At 40.2% G+C, this 18228-nt stretch overlaps 1 protein-coding gene across 1 annotated transcript; it reads left to right on the top strand.

Moving 5' to 3' along the window:
• mmut (methylmalonyl CoA mutase) lies at positions 1-18228 on the top strand. Its single transcript, XM_057823598.1, has 13 exons — positions 1-124; positions 785-1196; positions 1349-1716; positions 1796-1953; positions 9075-9246; positions 9318-9566; positions 11886-11997; positions 12115-12230; positions 12352-12467; positions 16239-16370; positions 16594-16741; positions 17629-17796; positions 17891-18228. The coding sequence occupies exons 2-13, from the start codon at positions 818-820 to the stop codon at positions 18017-18019; spliced, it is 2247 nt and encodes a 748-aa protein (XP_057679581.1). The 5' UTR covers positions 1-124; positions 785-817; the 3' UTR covers positions 18020-18228.

Below are 18228 nucleotides of genomic sequence, written 5' to 3'. Positions count from 1 at the left end.
TTCCGGTTTAATAGTTCAGAGTGTATGAACTTTCTTCCTATTGGCTGATGGCTAATGTTATGAAAGTACATTGGATGGAAACACACACGCCTTTTGTCAACCTTTAAAGACCAAAAGAAACAAGGTCAGAAATATTTTAAAAGTTAACTCGGTATTCGTGCTGTAAACTGGATACTATGAATAGTTGCTGTATTTTGTGGACGAATTTTTCAAAAAATCTGTTTGCCACTGTTAGCTAAGAGGCGCTACGTTCCTGTTGTACCCCAAGCTTAACTTTCTCTTTTACTAACATAAACTTGACATTGTCTCATTTTGTCCCTAATGCAAACGATTAGGTTAAAATCTCTAACGTTATCATGACCATGTACTTTGTTATCCTCTGGGCAATATAGTTGAAAGTTACTGTCGAAGTTTTAGCTTGAAATGCTAACAAATTGATTAATTTTAGTCGTTCCCAACTAATATCTTGTTTTTAATTGTCATGGCGTTTTCCTACTGTTGAGAGAAGTCAAGGGCAGTAAAAAAAATGCATAGTTAAAAAAAAACCAACTTTTCGTAACGTGTATATTTGATATTTGTGAACAAAAGTACTCATGGTTACTTGTTCTCAACACCTTTAAAGACCCTTTGAGAAACTGAAACTACATAACTACTGTCACAAAAATCAATATATTTCATTGGTGTATCATTCTTTATTTTCTAATTTAATTGGAAATACAGAATCCTCAACCTAAAATGGTTGCCACTAGCCTGCAATGTATTAAATCACATTTACGTCCACCAGTTCGTCCATGCTCGTGTGAAGCCCTGAGGAAGCATGCTGACGGCACATAGAACAGGCTTCGCCGCCGCCCGGCTCCTGGTTCGAGCGCCCATCTGCACCTGTGGCATCCACACCTCGGCCTCACGCCGGGATAAGGTGGAGCTTCACCCTCAGTGGGCCATCCTGGCCAAGAAGCAGCTGAAGGGGAAGAACCCTGAGGACCTGATATGGCACACGCCTGAGGGCATCGACATCAAACCTGTGTACACCAAGGCCGACTCGGCTGCTAGCCCAGACGAGATACCGGGAGTGTTCCCCTACACCAGAGGGCCTTATCCCACCATGTACACCAGCAGACCATGGACCATCAGGCAGTATGCTGGTTTCAGTACTGTGGAGGAGAGTAACAAGTTCTACAAGGATAACATTAAAGGTAAGGCGGACATTGGTACAGTTAAAAAGTGTGGGTGTTGGAACAATAATGGGTGTTGCTATGAAAACTTTGACTGTGAATGACTTAAATGCCACATCTGCTGCCATTTTGTAACCAAATCCTAAAATATCGTTTCTGTTTTCCCATCACAGCCGGACAGCAGGGCCTCTCTGTAGCCTTCGATCTCCCTACGCACCGCGGTTACGACTCCGACAACCCGCGGGTGCACGGCGACGTGGGCATGGCCGGCGTAGCCATTGACACGGTGGAGGACATGAAAATGTTGTTTGACAGCATCCCATTGGAGAAAATGTCCGTGTCCATGACCATGAACGGTGCTGTCATCCCCGTGCTGGCCATGTTTATAGTGACGGGTGAAGAGCAGGGTGTCCCCAAAGCCAAGCTCACCGGAACCATCCAGAACGACATTTTAAAGGAGTTCATGGTGCGGAATACGTACATTTTCCCACCGGAACCTTCCATGCATGCCATCGCCGACATCTTTGCGTACACCTCACAGGTATGAACAACCATATACCACCCCACTATTAAAACTCATTTATGTTAAACGTGCTGCTAACGCTTTAGCATGTTTTTAGCACATGCCCAAATTCAACTCCATCTCCATCAGCGGCTACCATCTTCAGGAGGCGGGGGCTGACGCCATCTTGGAAGTGGCCTACACCATCGCCAACGGGCTGGAGTACTGTCGCACTGGCCTCAAAGCCGGATTGACCATCGACGAGTTTGCGCCAAGGTAAGATGAGGAAACACTTGGAAATTTTAGTAAGATCTCGGTACATAAATTGTGGTGATTTTAGTATTGGTGGTTATAAGAGTTAATGTTCCTCAACAATAAAAGTCAAAGGTTTGAACACCAACATTGTTTCTGAATGCAATAGCAGTGTTTCCCCTCGGATTTTTTTTAAGCTGCGGTGGTGGGCTGCATCGGAGTCGGACTGCCTCACCATGTCGTGTCACGGCAAAATTGCGTCATGTCATGACAATTTTTTTTCACATTTTGCATCCCAAAAAGAACTATTACAAAGATCTCTTTGAAATATTTCATGAGCCAGGCTAATGTCGTAGCTCTCAGCTACGGTTCATGTACGTAAAACGCGTAGCTGATTACAGTTACATTACCCTACGTAATAATACGACTGTTTTTTCTCGTAGCAATAGTATGACTTACATTTCGTAGTCCTTCTTTTTCCTTTTATTTGGCCTTAATATGTACTACATTAAGACAACAATAATAGTACTTCTGTTAATGGACCAATGGCGTGGGTTTGCATAGGGACGTTAGGGACATAACACTAGGAACTTTTCAGGATGCTCAAATTGTCCCCACCAAATTTTAAGCAACCTTTTTGCATTATGCAATAAGTTCAGTTATAGAGGTCATTTATATTGTCTTCACATATTTTGTAAGGATAGAATTGACCCTACCATTATTACTTGAATTACTTTCATTATGTTCAGACTTACACTGACACAATTTTTTTCCCCCTCAAACGGACATTTGATTGGCAGATGACTAAATTCTAGGGTTGTTCCGATCATGTTTTTTTGCTCCCGATCCGATCGTTTTAGTTTGAGTATCTGCCGATCCCGATATTTCCCGATCCGATTGCTTTTTTTTTTTGTTGCTCCCAAATCAATTCCAATCATTCCGGATAATTTTTCCCGATCGTATACATTTTTGCAATGCATTAAGAAAAAAATGAATAAAACTCTGACGAATATATACATTCAACATACAGTACATAAGTACTGTATTTGTTTATTATGACAATAAATCCTCAAGATGGCATTTACATTATTAACATTCTGTCTGTGAGAAGAATCCACGGATAGAAAGACTTGTAATTCTTAAAGGATAAATGTGACTTTGTATATTGTGACTAAATATTGCCATCTAGTGTATTTGTTGAGCTTTCAGTAAATGATACTGTAGCCATTTAACTGCCCCAATGCATGATGGGAAGTGCAACCATGACTGTGCGTAGTGGTACCAATTGATATATTTTCTCTGTGTTGGGAAATAACATAGGGTGTTAAGAAAAACATTCTTCTCCACATTGCTTGCCATGACATTTCTAATCGTAGGGAGAGGGATTGTAAGGCTTTAGCCAATTAAAAAAAAGGCTCCAAAGGCTGCCAAAATTCATTCTACTCACTTAATGCTGCCTTTTATCTCTATATATAGGTAAGATGGCGCCATTACAGATTGAATGCGACAATGTGTGAGTGGGTCGTGCAGTGCATGCATTAATTTCGTTAAATATTTTAACATGATAAATTAAAAAAAAAAAATTACTGCCGTCAACGGGATAAATTTGATAATCCTACCTTAAGCCTAAACTAAAGACTCTGGATGAGTGTAACATATTATGTCTTTAACGTTAAATACAATTATAAAAACGATTTAATAAAAAAAAATTTTTTTTAAAAAAGGCATGTCCGATATTTTTTTGCCGATTCCGATACTTTGAAAATGACGTGATCGGCCATCTCTATTAAATTCCCTTGTTTTCATTCTACTAGAAATAAGTGAAATTATCTGCCAGTGCTTTAGTAAATTTTACAAAGATTTCTTGAAATAACATTATTTTCAGACAGCTATTTTTTAACACACTTATTTGAAGCAAAAAAAAATTCGTCAGGAATGTTCTTAATTCAACAAGTGATATTGTTCAAAACATTATTTGAAAGAATTTTCCCCATTGATTTTGGTGAAAAATGACCAACCTTTAGATGTATAGGCTTAATAAGAACAAATGGTATATTTACCTAAAGTTAATTGAATAATCTGACCCATTAGTCTGTTAACTAGTCTTTAACACTCAAACAAGAAAGAGAAAATTATTCGAATAGATTTCAGAAAAATCATCGTATTAAAACGTTCTAAATTTGCAGTGTGAAAGTTGGTACGTCAATACGGATTCATTTTTGCATTGATCATTTAGCCTATCAATTAATGAGGTTCAAATTGGTGGTGAGAAATGTAGCCCTGACCCCCGTTAACCAAATCTGTTGGGTCTTATTACTGTAATGTCCGTCCCCAGCAAAAAGTGTACATGCAGGTTATGCTGTTCTATGGTCCCTACCAATATTGAGACCAAAGCTACGCCCTTGTAATGGATCCATTTCAAGGAGTAGGGGGAAATTCTACTTGCCGTGTTAAGAGATTTACTAGTTTCGGTGAGAAGGTGAATATTTTTTTGGTGTTGTTGTTCGTGAACTCCATTTCCACACAGACGCATATTGAGGTACCAATTAGCTCAGCGTGGAGAAGTATGAGAGTAATTTTTTGAGTGTCCCAGAGCTCGCGAAACTTGGATAAAAAGAGTGCATTTATCAAAGTTTCGTCAGCCGCGATTGCGTATATCCGTCCGCCAAAACTGCCTGGTAGCAGATGTAATAAGTACGCTTGCCCCTCTGCTATTGAACGCGTTGTTGATATTAGCGCGGCCGCGCTCTCCCCGCCTCTTGGCGCGATTTTATTCAAACTTGCCGTTCCGTCCAAGACGGCCGTCCACTGCTTACTTTCGCCGAAAAGTCCGATCCAAAATATTGTAATGCCCTGGATGGGGGGAAGAAGGAGTCTGTTTTGGCTAACCCACTTTATTGTGGCAACAATAATAAAGAAAAACAACAACAAAATAACAGCAGGCGTCCGTGACATGCGACCGCTATCTCGCTTCTCTCTACGTCACAGCTCCTCGTCCGAATGTCTCTTAAGGGGGCCTCGCAGAGTTACGGACATTACAATACACAATGAATAGGTTGCCGCTGAACCCTTCACACTAGGCTGCCGCTAGTTAGAAATGGCCTTAAAAAAATATTATTATTATTATTTTTAAACATCTCTTTTGCACGGCGTGGCGGCTTTTATTTTATTTTGTGGTGGCGGTACGCCACAATAAGTAATATGTAGGGGAAACCCTGAATAGTGCATTCAAGTCTAAAGGTACCACTCCTAATACAAGGTCAAATTTTTCCACTTCAAATTACTTTCTTGCAAACCCTCTTTTGCTGTTGCTCTCCGCCACCATTCAAGAACTGCAATAACGGCATATCGACAGGTGGGGCTACTGTGGATGCAGTCTATTCATGGATGTCAGTCACTCATGTCCTTTGAATAGCAGAGCCATTATCTCCTTTCGACAGACAGGCGACCTTAGACATTTCCGTTTCACGGCCGCCACAATAGACACCTTTTTCCGCAATGGACTTATTTCATTTTAAGATGTACTGTCACGATGATAGAACTTTCCTTTAATGGAGGCTTTTAAGTTTTACAAGGTCTTGAAGTGCCCACAAAACAAGCAAGCAAATGTTTATCAAATTATTCTGAAAGTTTAATCAAATAGTGGTCATTCTTTATAATAGGGAAAAAATGAATGCAGTGCAATAAAAATGCATGCTAAATTGACTGAAGACCTTTGCTATGAATGTGAGAATGAATGTCAAAAAGTATGATGCGATTGGCCGGCGACCAATCTATGGTGTACCAGGATAGCTCTAAGCATAAAGGTTAATTTGGAGGTAGAATAAACAGTAGATGAGATTAAGTATATGTTTTTATTAGGGCTGTCAAACGATTAAAATTTTTAATCGAGTTAATCACAGCTTAAAAATGAATTAATCATAATTAATCGCAATTCCAACCATCTGTAATATATGACATATTTTTCTGTAAATTATTGTTGTAATGGAAAATAAGACACAAGACAGATGTATACATTCAACATACTGTACATAAGTACTGTATTTCTTTATTATAACAATAAATCAACAAGATGGCATTAACATTAACATTCTGTTAAAGCGATCCATGGATAGAGAGACTTGTAGTTCTTAAAAGATAAATGTTAGTACGTGTTAGAAAGTTATAGAAATTTTATATTAAAACCCCTCTTAATGTTTTCGTTTATGAAATTTGTAAAATTTTCAATCAGAAAATAAACTAGTACCTCACCATTGTTGAGTGACCCAATGCTCATGGTGCTGAAACCCATAAAATCAGTCGCACCCAAGCGCCAGCAGATGGCGACAAAACACCAAAAAAGACAAGTAACAAGTGGACATGACACTGTGCTATCATTTTAATCTGTTTGAGCGGGGCATGTGCGTTAATTGTGTCAAATATTTTAACGTGATTAATTTAAAAAATTAATTACCGCCCTTTAACGCGATCATTTTGACAGCCCTAGTTTTTATTTTACATGAATGAAGTTTTATTTAATTTGAACTAAGGGTGGGCACCTCTTGGTATCTCTTGATATACGATTTGCAATACAAAGCTCACGATCACGATCTCACGATATGGCGATATAACGATTAGCAATACATTGGTCAGGGAATCCTAGGTTAATCCTGAACTCACAGGAAATCCTGTTAGTTCCTTTTTATCGCATCGATAACCTTTTGGGATGCAACCATTTCACCATTTTGATATATTGACACACCCCTGATTTGACCTATAATTTGATTTAAAGTGCAATATTAAGATACAATTTAAAATGTAATTACCAGTAATTTTCGGACTATAAACCGCTACTTCCCTCATTTTGAATCCTGCGGCTTATTCGTTGATTCATTTGGCTTAATAGGTAACACTTTATTTGACAGCGGTGTCATAAGACTGTCATAAGACCATCATAGTTATGACATGACGCTGTCATGGGCATTAATGAATGCTTGTGACAGACGTCATGAAGTGTCATCTTGCAAATTTTGTCACTAACGCCACCTTATAGTCTGAAAATCACGGTACAGTTATTTTCCATTTTCATCAAATACAACTTTATTGACTCCGTTATTCAAATATACAAGTTAACTTAAAGTGTACCACGGATAGAAAGACATGTAGTTCTTAAAAGATAAATGTTAGTACGAGTTATAATAATTTGATATTAAAACCCCTCTAGATGTTTTTGTTTTAATGAAATTTGTAAAATTATTTTAACTAGTAGGTCGCTATTGTTGACGTCGCACAGTGGTGACGTCACTTGGCCATGCTGCCGGACCCTAACCCTTGATCTCTTATTGAATTAAAACTCACCATTGGAACCTTGTGGTGTATTTATATCACTACCTTAAATAGTTAAAGAATGACACTGTGAAGTACGGCAGTGTGGCCATGTGACGTGACCGCCCTGCGACGACAACAACTATGGCGAGCTACTAGTTTATTTTTTTTTTTATTTAAAATTTTACAAATTTTATTAAAACGAAAACATTAGGAGGGATTTTAATATCAAATTATTATAACTTGTACTAACATTTACAGTGGGGCAAATACGTATTTAGTCAACCACTAATTGTGCAAGTTCTCCTACTTGAAAATATTAGAGAGGCCTGTAATTGTCAACATAGGTAAACCTCAACCATGAGAGACAGAATGTGGACCCCCCAGAAAATCACATTGTTTGATTTTTAAAGAATTTATTTGCAAATCATGGTGGAAAATAAGTATATGGTCAATACCAAAAGTTCATCTCAATACTTTGTTATGTCCCCTTTGTTGGCAATAACGGAGGCCAAACGATTTCTGTAAATCTTCAAAGCTTTTCACACACTGTTGCTGGTATTTTGGCCCATTCCTCCATGCTGATCTCCTCTAGAGCAGTGATGTTTTGGGGCTGTCGTTGGGCAACACGGACTTTCAACTCCCTCCACAGATTTTCTATGGGGTTGGGATCTGGAGACTGCCTAGGCCACTCCAGGACCTTGAAATCCTTCTTGCGAAGCCACTCCTTTGCTGCCCTGGCTGTGTGTTTGGGATCATTGTCATGCTGAAAGACCCAGCCACGTCTCATCTTCAATGTACTTGCTGATGGAAGGAGATTTTCTCTCAGAATCTCTCGATCCATGGCCCCATTCATTCTTTCCTTTATACAGATCAGTCTTCCTGGTCCCTTTGCAGAAAAACAGTCCGAAAGCATGATGTTTCCACCCTTGTGCTTCACAGTGGGTATGGTGTTCTTCGGATGCAATTCAGTATTCTTTCTCCTCCAAACACGAGAACCTGTGTTTCTACCAAAAAGTTCTATTTTGGTTTCATCTAACCATAACACATTCTCCCAGTCCTCTTCTGGATCATCGAAATGCTCTCTAGCGAACCGCAGACGGGCCTGGACGTGTCTTAGCTTCAGCAGGGGGACACATCTGGCAGTGCAGGATTTGAGTCTCTGGCAGCGCATTGTGTTACTGATAGTAGCCTTGGTACTGTGGTCCCAGCTCTCTGTAGGTCATTCACTAGGTCCCCCCGTGTGGTTCTGGGATTTTTGCTCACAGTTCTTGTTATCATTTTGACGCCACGGGGTGAGATGTTGCATGGAGCCCCAGACCGAGGACATTATCAGTGGTCTTGTATGTCTTCCATTTTTTAATAATTGCTCCCACAGTTGATTTCTTTATACCAAGCATTTTACCTATTGCAGATTCAGTCTTCCCAGCCTGGTGCAGGTCTACAATTTTGTTTCTGGTGTCCTTCAATAGCTCTTCGGTCTTGGCCATAGTGGAGTTTGGAGTGTGACTGACTGAAGTTGTGGACAGGTGTCTTTTATACCGATAATGAGTTAAAACAGGTGCCAATAATACAGGTCACGAGTGGAGCCTCGTTAGACCTCGTTAGAAGAAGTTAGACCTCTTTGACAGCCGAAAATCTTGCTTGTTTGTAGGTGACTAAATACTTTTTTTCCACTCTAATTTGGAAATAAATTCTTTAAAAATCAAACAATGTGATTTGCTGTTTTTTTTCCCCACATTCTGTCACTCATGGTTGAAGTTTACCCAGGTTGACAACCGTGGTACCCTGCAAAAATAGTCTTTATTTCAATTGCTTATGGATGCCTCCTCATGTTATAGATTGTCGTTTTTCTGGGGTATCGGCATGAACTTCTACATGGAGATCGCCAAGCTGCGGGCAGCCAGAAAGTTGTGGTCCACACTACTACAGGAAATGTTCCAGCCGCAAAACACCAAGTCACTCCTCTTGCGCACTCACTGCCAAACGTCCGGTTGGTCTCTCACAGAGCAAGTAAGTCCCTCACTATTCTATTCCATTAGGGGTGGAAAACAAGGACGAATACCCAAACGATTTGTTCTCAGGACCCGTACAACAACGTCATCCGAACGGTGATTGAAGCTATGGCGGCCGTATTCGGAGGCACACAGTCGCTTCACACCAACTCGTTTGATGAAGCCTTGGGTCTGCCCACTGTCAAGAGCGCACGCATCGCTCGCAACACGCAGATCATCATCCAGGAGGAGTCGGGCATCCCCAAGGTGGCCGATCCGTGGGGGGGCTCACACATGATGGAGTCCCTCACCGACGATCTTTACAACACGGCCTTGAAGGTTTGTTGGAAATGCATTGAACATTTGTTCATTCGCTGCCATCCCTCCCACTTCAAACGGATTGAACGTCTATGGCCGTCAGTGGCAGCCAACGCCAGGCAATGAGTTAATCTTTGGCCATTTAAGGTCATTTACCTGTTGATTTTCAGTTTTCCTGTTGAGTTTGGGGTATTTTCTGGGTCACTTCCTGTTCTGTAACTCAAAATAAACAGGAAGTGACCCTTGAAATATCCAAATGAATAAGCAGTGACTCAAAGTCAACAAGAAATGACACGTAAATTCCCTAAAATGAACAGCAAGTGACCAGTAAATGCCCTGAAAATCGGACAGAATGACTGTGAATGCTCTGGTTTCGAATGGACGAACGTTCCCAGTCTAAAAGGAATGCGGCGTGGAGAACCGTTAATGCAGCCTTCCAGTTAATTGAGACACTATTATGGTGGAAGATTTTGGTAGCAACTTGTTGGTTCCTTTTTAATTTTTTTTAGACATTGACACTTTTTCAAAACGATATCTTGATTCTTGGCAGGAGCATATCGTGGGAAACAAAGTATCGCGATATTGCACCGTTTTGATATTTTGTCACACCCATAGTATGGACAATAAGGGTGTGACAATTAGGGCTGTCAAACGATTAAAATTTTTAATCGAGTTAATCGCAGCTTAAAAATTAATTAATCGTAATTAATCGCAATTCAAACCATCTATAAAATATGCCATATTTTTCTTTAAATTATTGTTGGAATGGAAAGATAAGACACAAGACGTTCCACATACTGTACATAAGTACTGTATTTGTTTATTATAACAATAAATCAGCAAGATGGCATTAACATTATTAACATTCTGTTAAAGCGATCCATAGATGGAAAGACATGTAGTTCTTAAAAGGTAAATGTTAGTACAAGTTATAGAAATGTTATATTAAAACCCCTCTTAAAGTTTTCGTTTTAATAAAATTTGTAAAACTTTCAAACAAAAAATAAACTAGTATCTCGCCATTGTTGATGTCAATAATTACACAATGCTCATGGTGCTGAAACAGCAGAGGGCGACAAAACACCAAAAAACACAAGTAACAAATGGACATGACACTGTGCTGTCATTTTAATCTGTTTGAGCGGGGCATGTGCGTTAAATGCGTCAAATATTTTAACGTGATTCATTTAAAAAAAGTAATTACTGCCCGTCAACGCGATAATTTTGACAGCCCTAGTGACAATATATCGAAAAGGTGACGTATCGCAATACTTTGTAGCCAGAGGCGTAGCAAGGGTCCCCAAGGGCCCCAGGCAACAAGCAACATGGGGCCCTTTGAGCGTGTGCAAGTAAGGGGGACAGTTGGACTTGGAGTAATAGCATATTTAATAAAGCTATAATAACGCCTCAGTCTCATAGAGCGCTTTTTAGGGCACTCAAAGTGCCCGGCTTCTACTACATTAGGACATAAAACTACAGTAACATAGTACACTCACCGCTGTCTTGCTTCCTTTTCTCCTCTTCTGCTTTTTTTTCTTTCCTTTGTCGCTTCCAGAAGGATAACTTCTCTTCATTTTGGATATGCGCCAGGGGTCCCCATACTACGGCCCGCGGGCTGGATATGGCCCACCTCCATATTTGGTCCGGCCCGCTGAACAATACCAGAGAGCATTTTGAATTTTGTTTTTTTTTTTTCTCAATATTGTTTATTTATTTCCTGGCCTTTTTCTGTGAGCAACTCAGAGAGGGTTATTTGGTTATTAACTATTTAATTAATGGTGTTATTATTATTTATTATTACGATATTATATTATATTATTATTTTTATTTTATTTACTTTTGTTCCGTGAAGAATCCAGAAAGGGTTATTTGATTGTGGCTTTCTGAAAAACAATAATTTTTTACATTTAGGCAGTCCTGCAATCGTCACACATTTTCTGTTACAAACTGACCCCGGCCCCTCATCAGAGAAGGGAAAAGTTATGTGGCCCTCACAGGAAAAGTGTGGGGACCCCTGATATACGGCAATTAAAAAAAGCCAAATCGCCGCTCACTCTCACTCTGAGTCACGTGGGGGTGTAGAGCGAGTGAAGGGGGCCCCTTTAGGGAGCTCAGACACAAGGCTTTCACTGGCACTGTCGCACTTGTTGCTGCGACAGTGCAATAAAGCTGTGTGTGCTAAATCTGTTAGCCCTCTGGGTACCCCTGCTGGCTGGTGGCTCTAGGCAATTGCCTGGTTTGCCTAATGGGACGCGACGCCTCTGTTTGTAGCCCCAAAGTTGTTTGTAACCCCAAAGTAGAAAAAAAGATTGTTTCAGTTTGTCCTCTTCCTGCCTGCAGTTCATCCGAGAGATCGAGGAGATGGGTGGCATGGCCCGGGCGGTGGCCGAGGGCATCCCGAAGCTGCGTATCGAGGAATGCGCGGCGCGCAGACAGGCCCGCATCGACTCGCGTACGCCAACTCAAGCTTGCAATTACATTTACAATGTTTCTTTCAATTTATAGCTGCAGGCAAGCATCTTTTTAAGCCATAAGATTTAGGATTAGCCATTTTTTCGCGTTTCTTTAGGTTCTGAGGTAATTGTCGGGGTGAACAAGTACCGCTTGGAGAAGGAGGAGACAGTGGAGGTGCTGGCTATTGACAACACCGTAGTACGACAGAAACAGATTGACAAGTTGAAGAAGGTATGCAACATAACTAAAGAAAAACAAAGATACCTATTTTTATTTGTTTTTTTTTTTCTTCAATTTTTTAAAAATTCATGCACGAAGATGATAGGAGTTGGCATGAATCTTTTTGGTGCAGGTACGCGAGAGTCGTGACGCAGACGCTGCACTCAAGTGCCTCGCTGCTATTGAGGAGTGTGCGCGCACCAAAGAGGGAAACCTGCTGGCTTTGGCTGTGGAGGCGGCGCGTGCCAGGTTTGTTGTACTTGGGCTGCAGAGAACAATAAGTCATAGTATTACAAGTATTAAAAACATTAGTGCTGCAACGAATAATCGATTAAAACTCGTGTAATTCGATTAGAAAAAAGCTTCTACTTAAATTTTGCAGTTTCGAGGATTCGTTTAGTTACAGTGGCTTTGTAATGGTTTGTTTTGAAAGTGTTTACTTAGTTTTATAGATTTGGATCGATACACTGCCCTCTAATGGCAACAGTAAATATGACATAACACATGTAACATGGCTGGATCAAGCGGCTAACATTATGGAACCCCAAAAGGGTAAAAAATAATAAATAAAAAGCAACATTTTGAAATAAATACTATTTTAACAATTAACATACAAATTGTGCAATAGGCCCCTTAAATTGTAAAAAAAAAGAGGTACTATTATGACGAAAAAGATTTTACAAGATAAAAAGCATTTTTCACAAAGTATTTTTTTTTCCCCACAATGCCTTTTTCATCATAGCCTTTTTATTTCATAATGTCTTTTTACAGCACAACAAGGTTTTACAAGATAAAGTGTTTTTCTCAAAGATTTTTTTTTTCATAATGTCTTTTTCCACAATCGCCTTTATATTTCATAATGTCGTTTTCTATCACAATGAAGCGTGTGTTGTCAATCAAATACATAAGGCGGAGCCAGTTGAGAACTTAGCTGGAGCGTAGAGTCTGGCTAGCTGAGCTAGCATTTACAGAGAAGTTGCGAACCGGTTGTATAGTAACGAAAGGCCTTTACTTCGGCCTTAGCAAGGAATTTTGATTAGATTATTTCTGGAAGTTTACCTAACAGCTCATCGACGCTACCAAATGCTAGCGCAGCTAGCCAGACTCCACGATCCAGCCAATCAATTCTAAATTCCAAAAAAAAGCCATTGTGGAAAAAGACATTATTAAAAAAAATGTCTTTGTGAAAAAGGCTTTTTGTCTTGTAAAATCTCGTTGTGCTGTAAAACGACATTATGAAATACAGGCTATTGTAAAAAAAGGCATTATGAAAAAAAATATTTTGTGAAAAATGCTTTTATCTTAAAAAATCTTTTTCATAATAATATTACCTTATTTACAATTTAAGGGCCATATTACACAATTTGTCTGTTATTCATTAAAATGGTATTTATTTCAAAATGTTGTTTTTATTTATTTCATTTTTACTCTTTTGGGGTTCCATACAACAAAGTATTTGTTTGAGCTAATATGATTGTTTATGCATTTATAATTACTTCAGAGATATATTTAGCATGTTTATTTGTGGAAATATGTGTCTAAACGATTCGTTTAGAGCAGGGGTCGGCAACCTATGACACGCGTGTCAGCATTGGCACGCGAAGGGTTAACCAGTGACACGCGAGCGCATGGCAAAAAAAAACAAAAAAAAAACAAGAAAAAAACGCCTTTTTACCTGAATTTCAGACATTTTCTGTTGCGCGCCCTGTTATTTAAGCCACACACACATCCAAGGGAATTCATGTGTAAAGAGACATGGGATTTACTCACGTCATTGCTTTCACGTATAAAAAGATGTCCCGAGAATGGAGCGGGTTGGACGCTTTCACAGACTTGTCCCGTTTTGCCCACTGGCGCTCTCTGTGCGGGAAGGGCCGCTGGCGCGATTTTATAACCTCTGACATTACGTCATTTTTGGTAGGCATCGGCTGTCACAATGTTGGTCAAATCGTGTTTTATTCCAGAGTCAGCGTTCCCAACGTCGTAACTGCAGCCAATTCAATCTCATCAAGACTGTATTTAAGAGTGTTATTCCCCCACCAAGATCTGCACCCGCGGCTCCACCCGGGCTGGTATGGGGCTAGATCAGTCTTCTAGCCCCACACGCCCGCGCCTTCCTTGGGCACCACGAGAGCTCCACCCGGGCCCGCGCCCGAGGCTTCCATGCGCACCATGAGAGCCAGCCTCCTCGGGGAGAGGCGGCTCCACTCGGGTTCTCGCCCGAGGCTTGCGTGCGCACCGCGATAGGGAAGCTTTCTCTCCCCGGGGAAAGGCTCGCTCCTCGCGGCTCCACCCGGGCCCGCGCCCGAGGCTTCCATGCGCACCACGAGAGGGTGCTCCACTCGGGTTCTCGCCCGAGGCTTCCGTGCGCACCGCGATAGGGAAGCTTTCTCTCCCCGGGGAAAGGCTCGCTCCTCGCGGCTCCACCCGGGCCCGCGCCCGAGCCTTTCGTGCGCACCGCAAGAGCCAGCCTCCCGGGGGCCGCGGCGGCTCCACCCGGGCCCGTGCCTCTCCCCGGGGAGAACAAGTGTCAAACGTCATTACGAGACAAAACATGAAAATTCATTCAAGGAGGAGTCTGACAAGGCAGAGACATTAAAACGTGCTGTGTCCAGGTAGTGTAAACAAAAACACCCTGAAAACCTTTTGTCACTGCTAAAAACACCGCCACCGAAGCAAGCTATCACTTTGCTCACTGCATTGCAAAGCAAGGAAAACCTGATGAAAAAAAGAAAAACTGATGGCGAATATATCAAAGAGGCGATCTTGTCAAGCTCAGAGGTTTTGGTTGATGGCTTGACTAACAAAGAGACACTCAAAAAAAAGGGATAAGCAGCTAAAAGTCACAAAGTAAAACCCCGAAATGAGAGCTGAGCCAAGGAAAACAGGGCCAGGGATCACATTAAGGTAGGCATCTTTTATCTTTGTAATATAAAAGAATATCTAAAATGCTGCATATAATTTACTGTTTAAGTTGATAGTGAACAACTAGCTAGTGAACTGTTGCACTTATTTTCAAGTTTTGACATTTTCTACAATATGCATTTATTTTTTAGTTAATTGAAAAAGAATGGTAGTTATACGATTTCAATATATGTTCATGTTGTTTTCTTTGGGGTAAAATTACAGCTCTGTTGGATATAAAAAATTGGATGTGCGTCATTAATCTCGGTGTGGCACACTGATTGACAAGAAAATTTGAAAGTGGCACTCCACACCAAAAAGGTTGCTGACCCCTGGTTTAGAGCATTGTAAAAGCAAAAAGGTAGCATTCTATAGCATTTAAGCTAGCGGACTTTTGCAATGCAAGTTAGCCTATTGTTCTTTTGTTGTACTTTGATCCTCATTTATTCATTTTTTTATACCATTTGAGGCTAGGTTTAGGTATTTTACTGTATTTTTAAAAGCATTTATTGCTCTTGTGAAATGAAAGTGCAGTTCTGCATAGTTTGAAAAAACACTCGGGAATTTTGTTTTGTATTCGCATTTAACGCTCTTTTGAAAGTGCAACTTAGCAAGTCTTTTTCATTTCCTAAAATTTATTCAGCAACGCATTAAATGTTCTTGTGAAGGAATTGTTTCCCAACATATGCTTTTCCGATGTTGATATATAGCGTAAGCTTTATTACTGTAAAAGTTTTATCCAAAATTCATAAGTCAAGTTACACCGCTGTCAACATCCTGAAGCGGGGGAGGGCAGGCAGTCACTCTCAAGGGTAAATATGTTCTTGAAAAAGTACCATGTAACATTTAATTGTTAAAGCGCTGCCTGGCAGAGCGTCATTGTTCTCCGTGTGTGATTGATGTTCTCATTGTGTGATCATAAGTAAACTCCTAAAAGACTTCTGGAATGAGAGCGTTTTTCTTTAAAAAAACAAATGGAGACCTCATTGTCCTCCCTCACGGTTCCTAATCTGAATATTTGATTATTTGAACTAATTGATAGATTAATCGATTACTTAAATAATCAATAGTTGCAGCCCTAACAAACATGTTTTTTTTTGTTCTTTTTGAGGGCAGATGTTCTGTAGGTGAAATTACGGACGCTATGAAGAAAGTGTTTGGCGAGCACAAGGCCAGCAGCCGCATGGTGAGCGGTGCGTACCGCAGCGAGTACGGCGAGCATCAAGAGATCGCCTTGGCCCTCAGCAGGTACACAAACAATTAGAAGATATTACAGCACATTACCTTTGTTTATTTCAGCGTCGCTAAGCACAAAATCAGTGAATAAGTGAGACTTTTGTTCAGTATTGGAGGTTAGCATTAACTGACATTAGGATCGACTTAGACTTCTTTAAATGAAATACATGATAATACCTACAGGAGTGCATTTAATCTTCACAATTTTTTGGGATCCACAAAATAATGAATACAGAGTGGCTGAATTTAAGAGCCAGGAAGGTCGGAACCCTCGCCTCCTGGTGGCCAAAATGGGTCAAGACGGCCACGACCGAGGAGCCAAAGTGATCGCCACTGGGTTCGCCGACCTGGGCTTTGACGTGGACATTGGGCCGCTATTTCAGGTTTGGACAACCCCAAAAATAGTTTTATATAGCGCACAATGGGATGGATGAGACAGTGACAGTCATGGTTTTAAATTAATGCTTATAATATATAATAAGTAGGGCTGTCAAACGATTAAAATTTTTAATCGAGTTAATCAGAGCTTAAAAATTAATTAATTGTAATTAATTGCAATTCAAACCATCTATAAAATATGACATATTTTTCTGGAAATTATTGTTGGAATGGAAAGATAATACACAAGACGGATATTTACATTCAACATACTATACGTAAGTACTCTATTTGTGTATTATAACAATAAATCAACAAGATGGCATTAACATTAACATTCTATTAAAGCGATCCATGGATAGAAAGACTTGTAGCTCTTAAAAGATAAATGTCAGTACAAGTTATAGAAATTTTATATTAAAACCCTCTAAATTTTTTCGTTTTAATAAAATTTGTAAAATTTTCAATCAAAAAATAAACTAGAAGCTCGCCATTGTTGATGTCAATAATTACACAATTCTCATGGTGCTGAAACCCATAAAATCAGTCGCACCCAAGCGCCAGCAGAGGGTGAAAAAACACCAAAAAACACAAGTAACAAGTGGACATGACACTTTGCTGTCATTTTAATCTGTTTGAGCGGGGCATGTGCGTTAAATGCGTCAAATATTTTAACGTGATTAATTAAAACAATTAATTACCACCTGCTAACGCGATAATTTTGACAGCCCTAATAATAAGTTAGTATAAATAAACACATATTCATTTATACATCCATATATTTAAAATTGTTGCTCAAAATTACCAACATTTTCACTGAAAATACAAAAATGGAGAACCATTACATTGTAACACAACATCATTTTATATGTTGTACGCTGGTACCTGTCAGACACCCATGGAGGTGGCACAGCAGGCGGTGGACGCCGACGTGCACTGCGTGGGGGTCAGCACGTTGGCTGCTGGACACAAAACGTTGGTGCCCGAACTGGTCAAGGAGCTCCGCAAGATGGGGCGACCTGACATTCTGGTGATCTGCGGGGGCGTTATCCCGCCTCAGGTAAGAAAAGCATTTTTTGTGAAAAAAATCATCCACTTTTTGACTAAAAGAAATGATAGTAAACATTGAAACTGGGTGCCCTGTTTGAGCACAGGACTATGAGTTCCTTTACAAGAGTGGCGTGAGCGCCATCTTCGGGCCGGGCACCAGGATCCCACAGGCCGCTGTGGATGTGGTGGACAACATCCACAAGAGCCTGGAGAACATCAGACAGGCAATGTGAGGAAGGCAACCGTTACAAAGTAAACATGCTGTTTGTTATTTTCAACATCATTTTATTTAAAAAAAAATCCATTGTCAAGTAGTGATCATGATAAAAACTAGAAGCATGAAGTTTTGTCATTTGCCTTACCAAGCATCTCGCATATCACTCAAGACCGTCAATATTTGTATATTGTATATAATTTTGAATAAAATGCTGTTCAAAGATGA

This window comes from Corythoichthys intestinalis, chromosome 19 (assembly GCF_030265065.1).
Source record: "Corythoichthys intestinalis isolate RoL2023-P3 chromosome 19, ASM3026506v1, whole genome shotgun sequence".
Classification (NCBI taxonomy): Eukaryota; Metazoa; Chordata; class Actinopteri; order Syngnathiformes; family Syngnathidae; genus Corythoichthys; species Corythoichthys intestinalis.
This window is presented reverse-complemented; position numbering and strand designations above follow the sequence as displayed.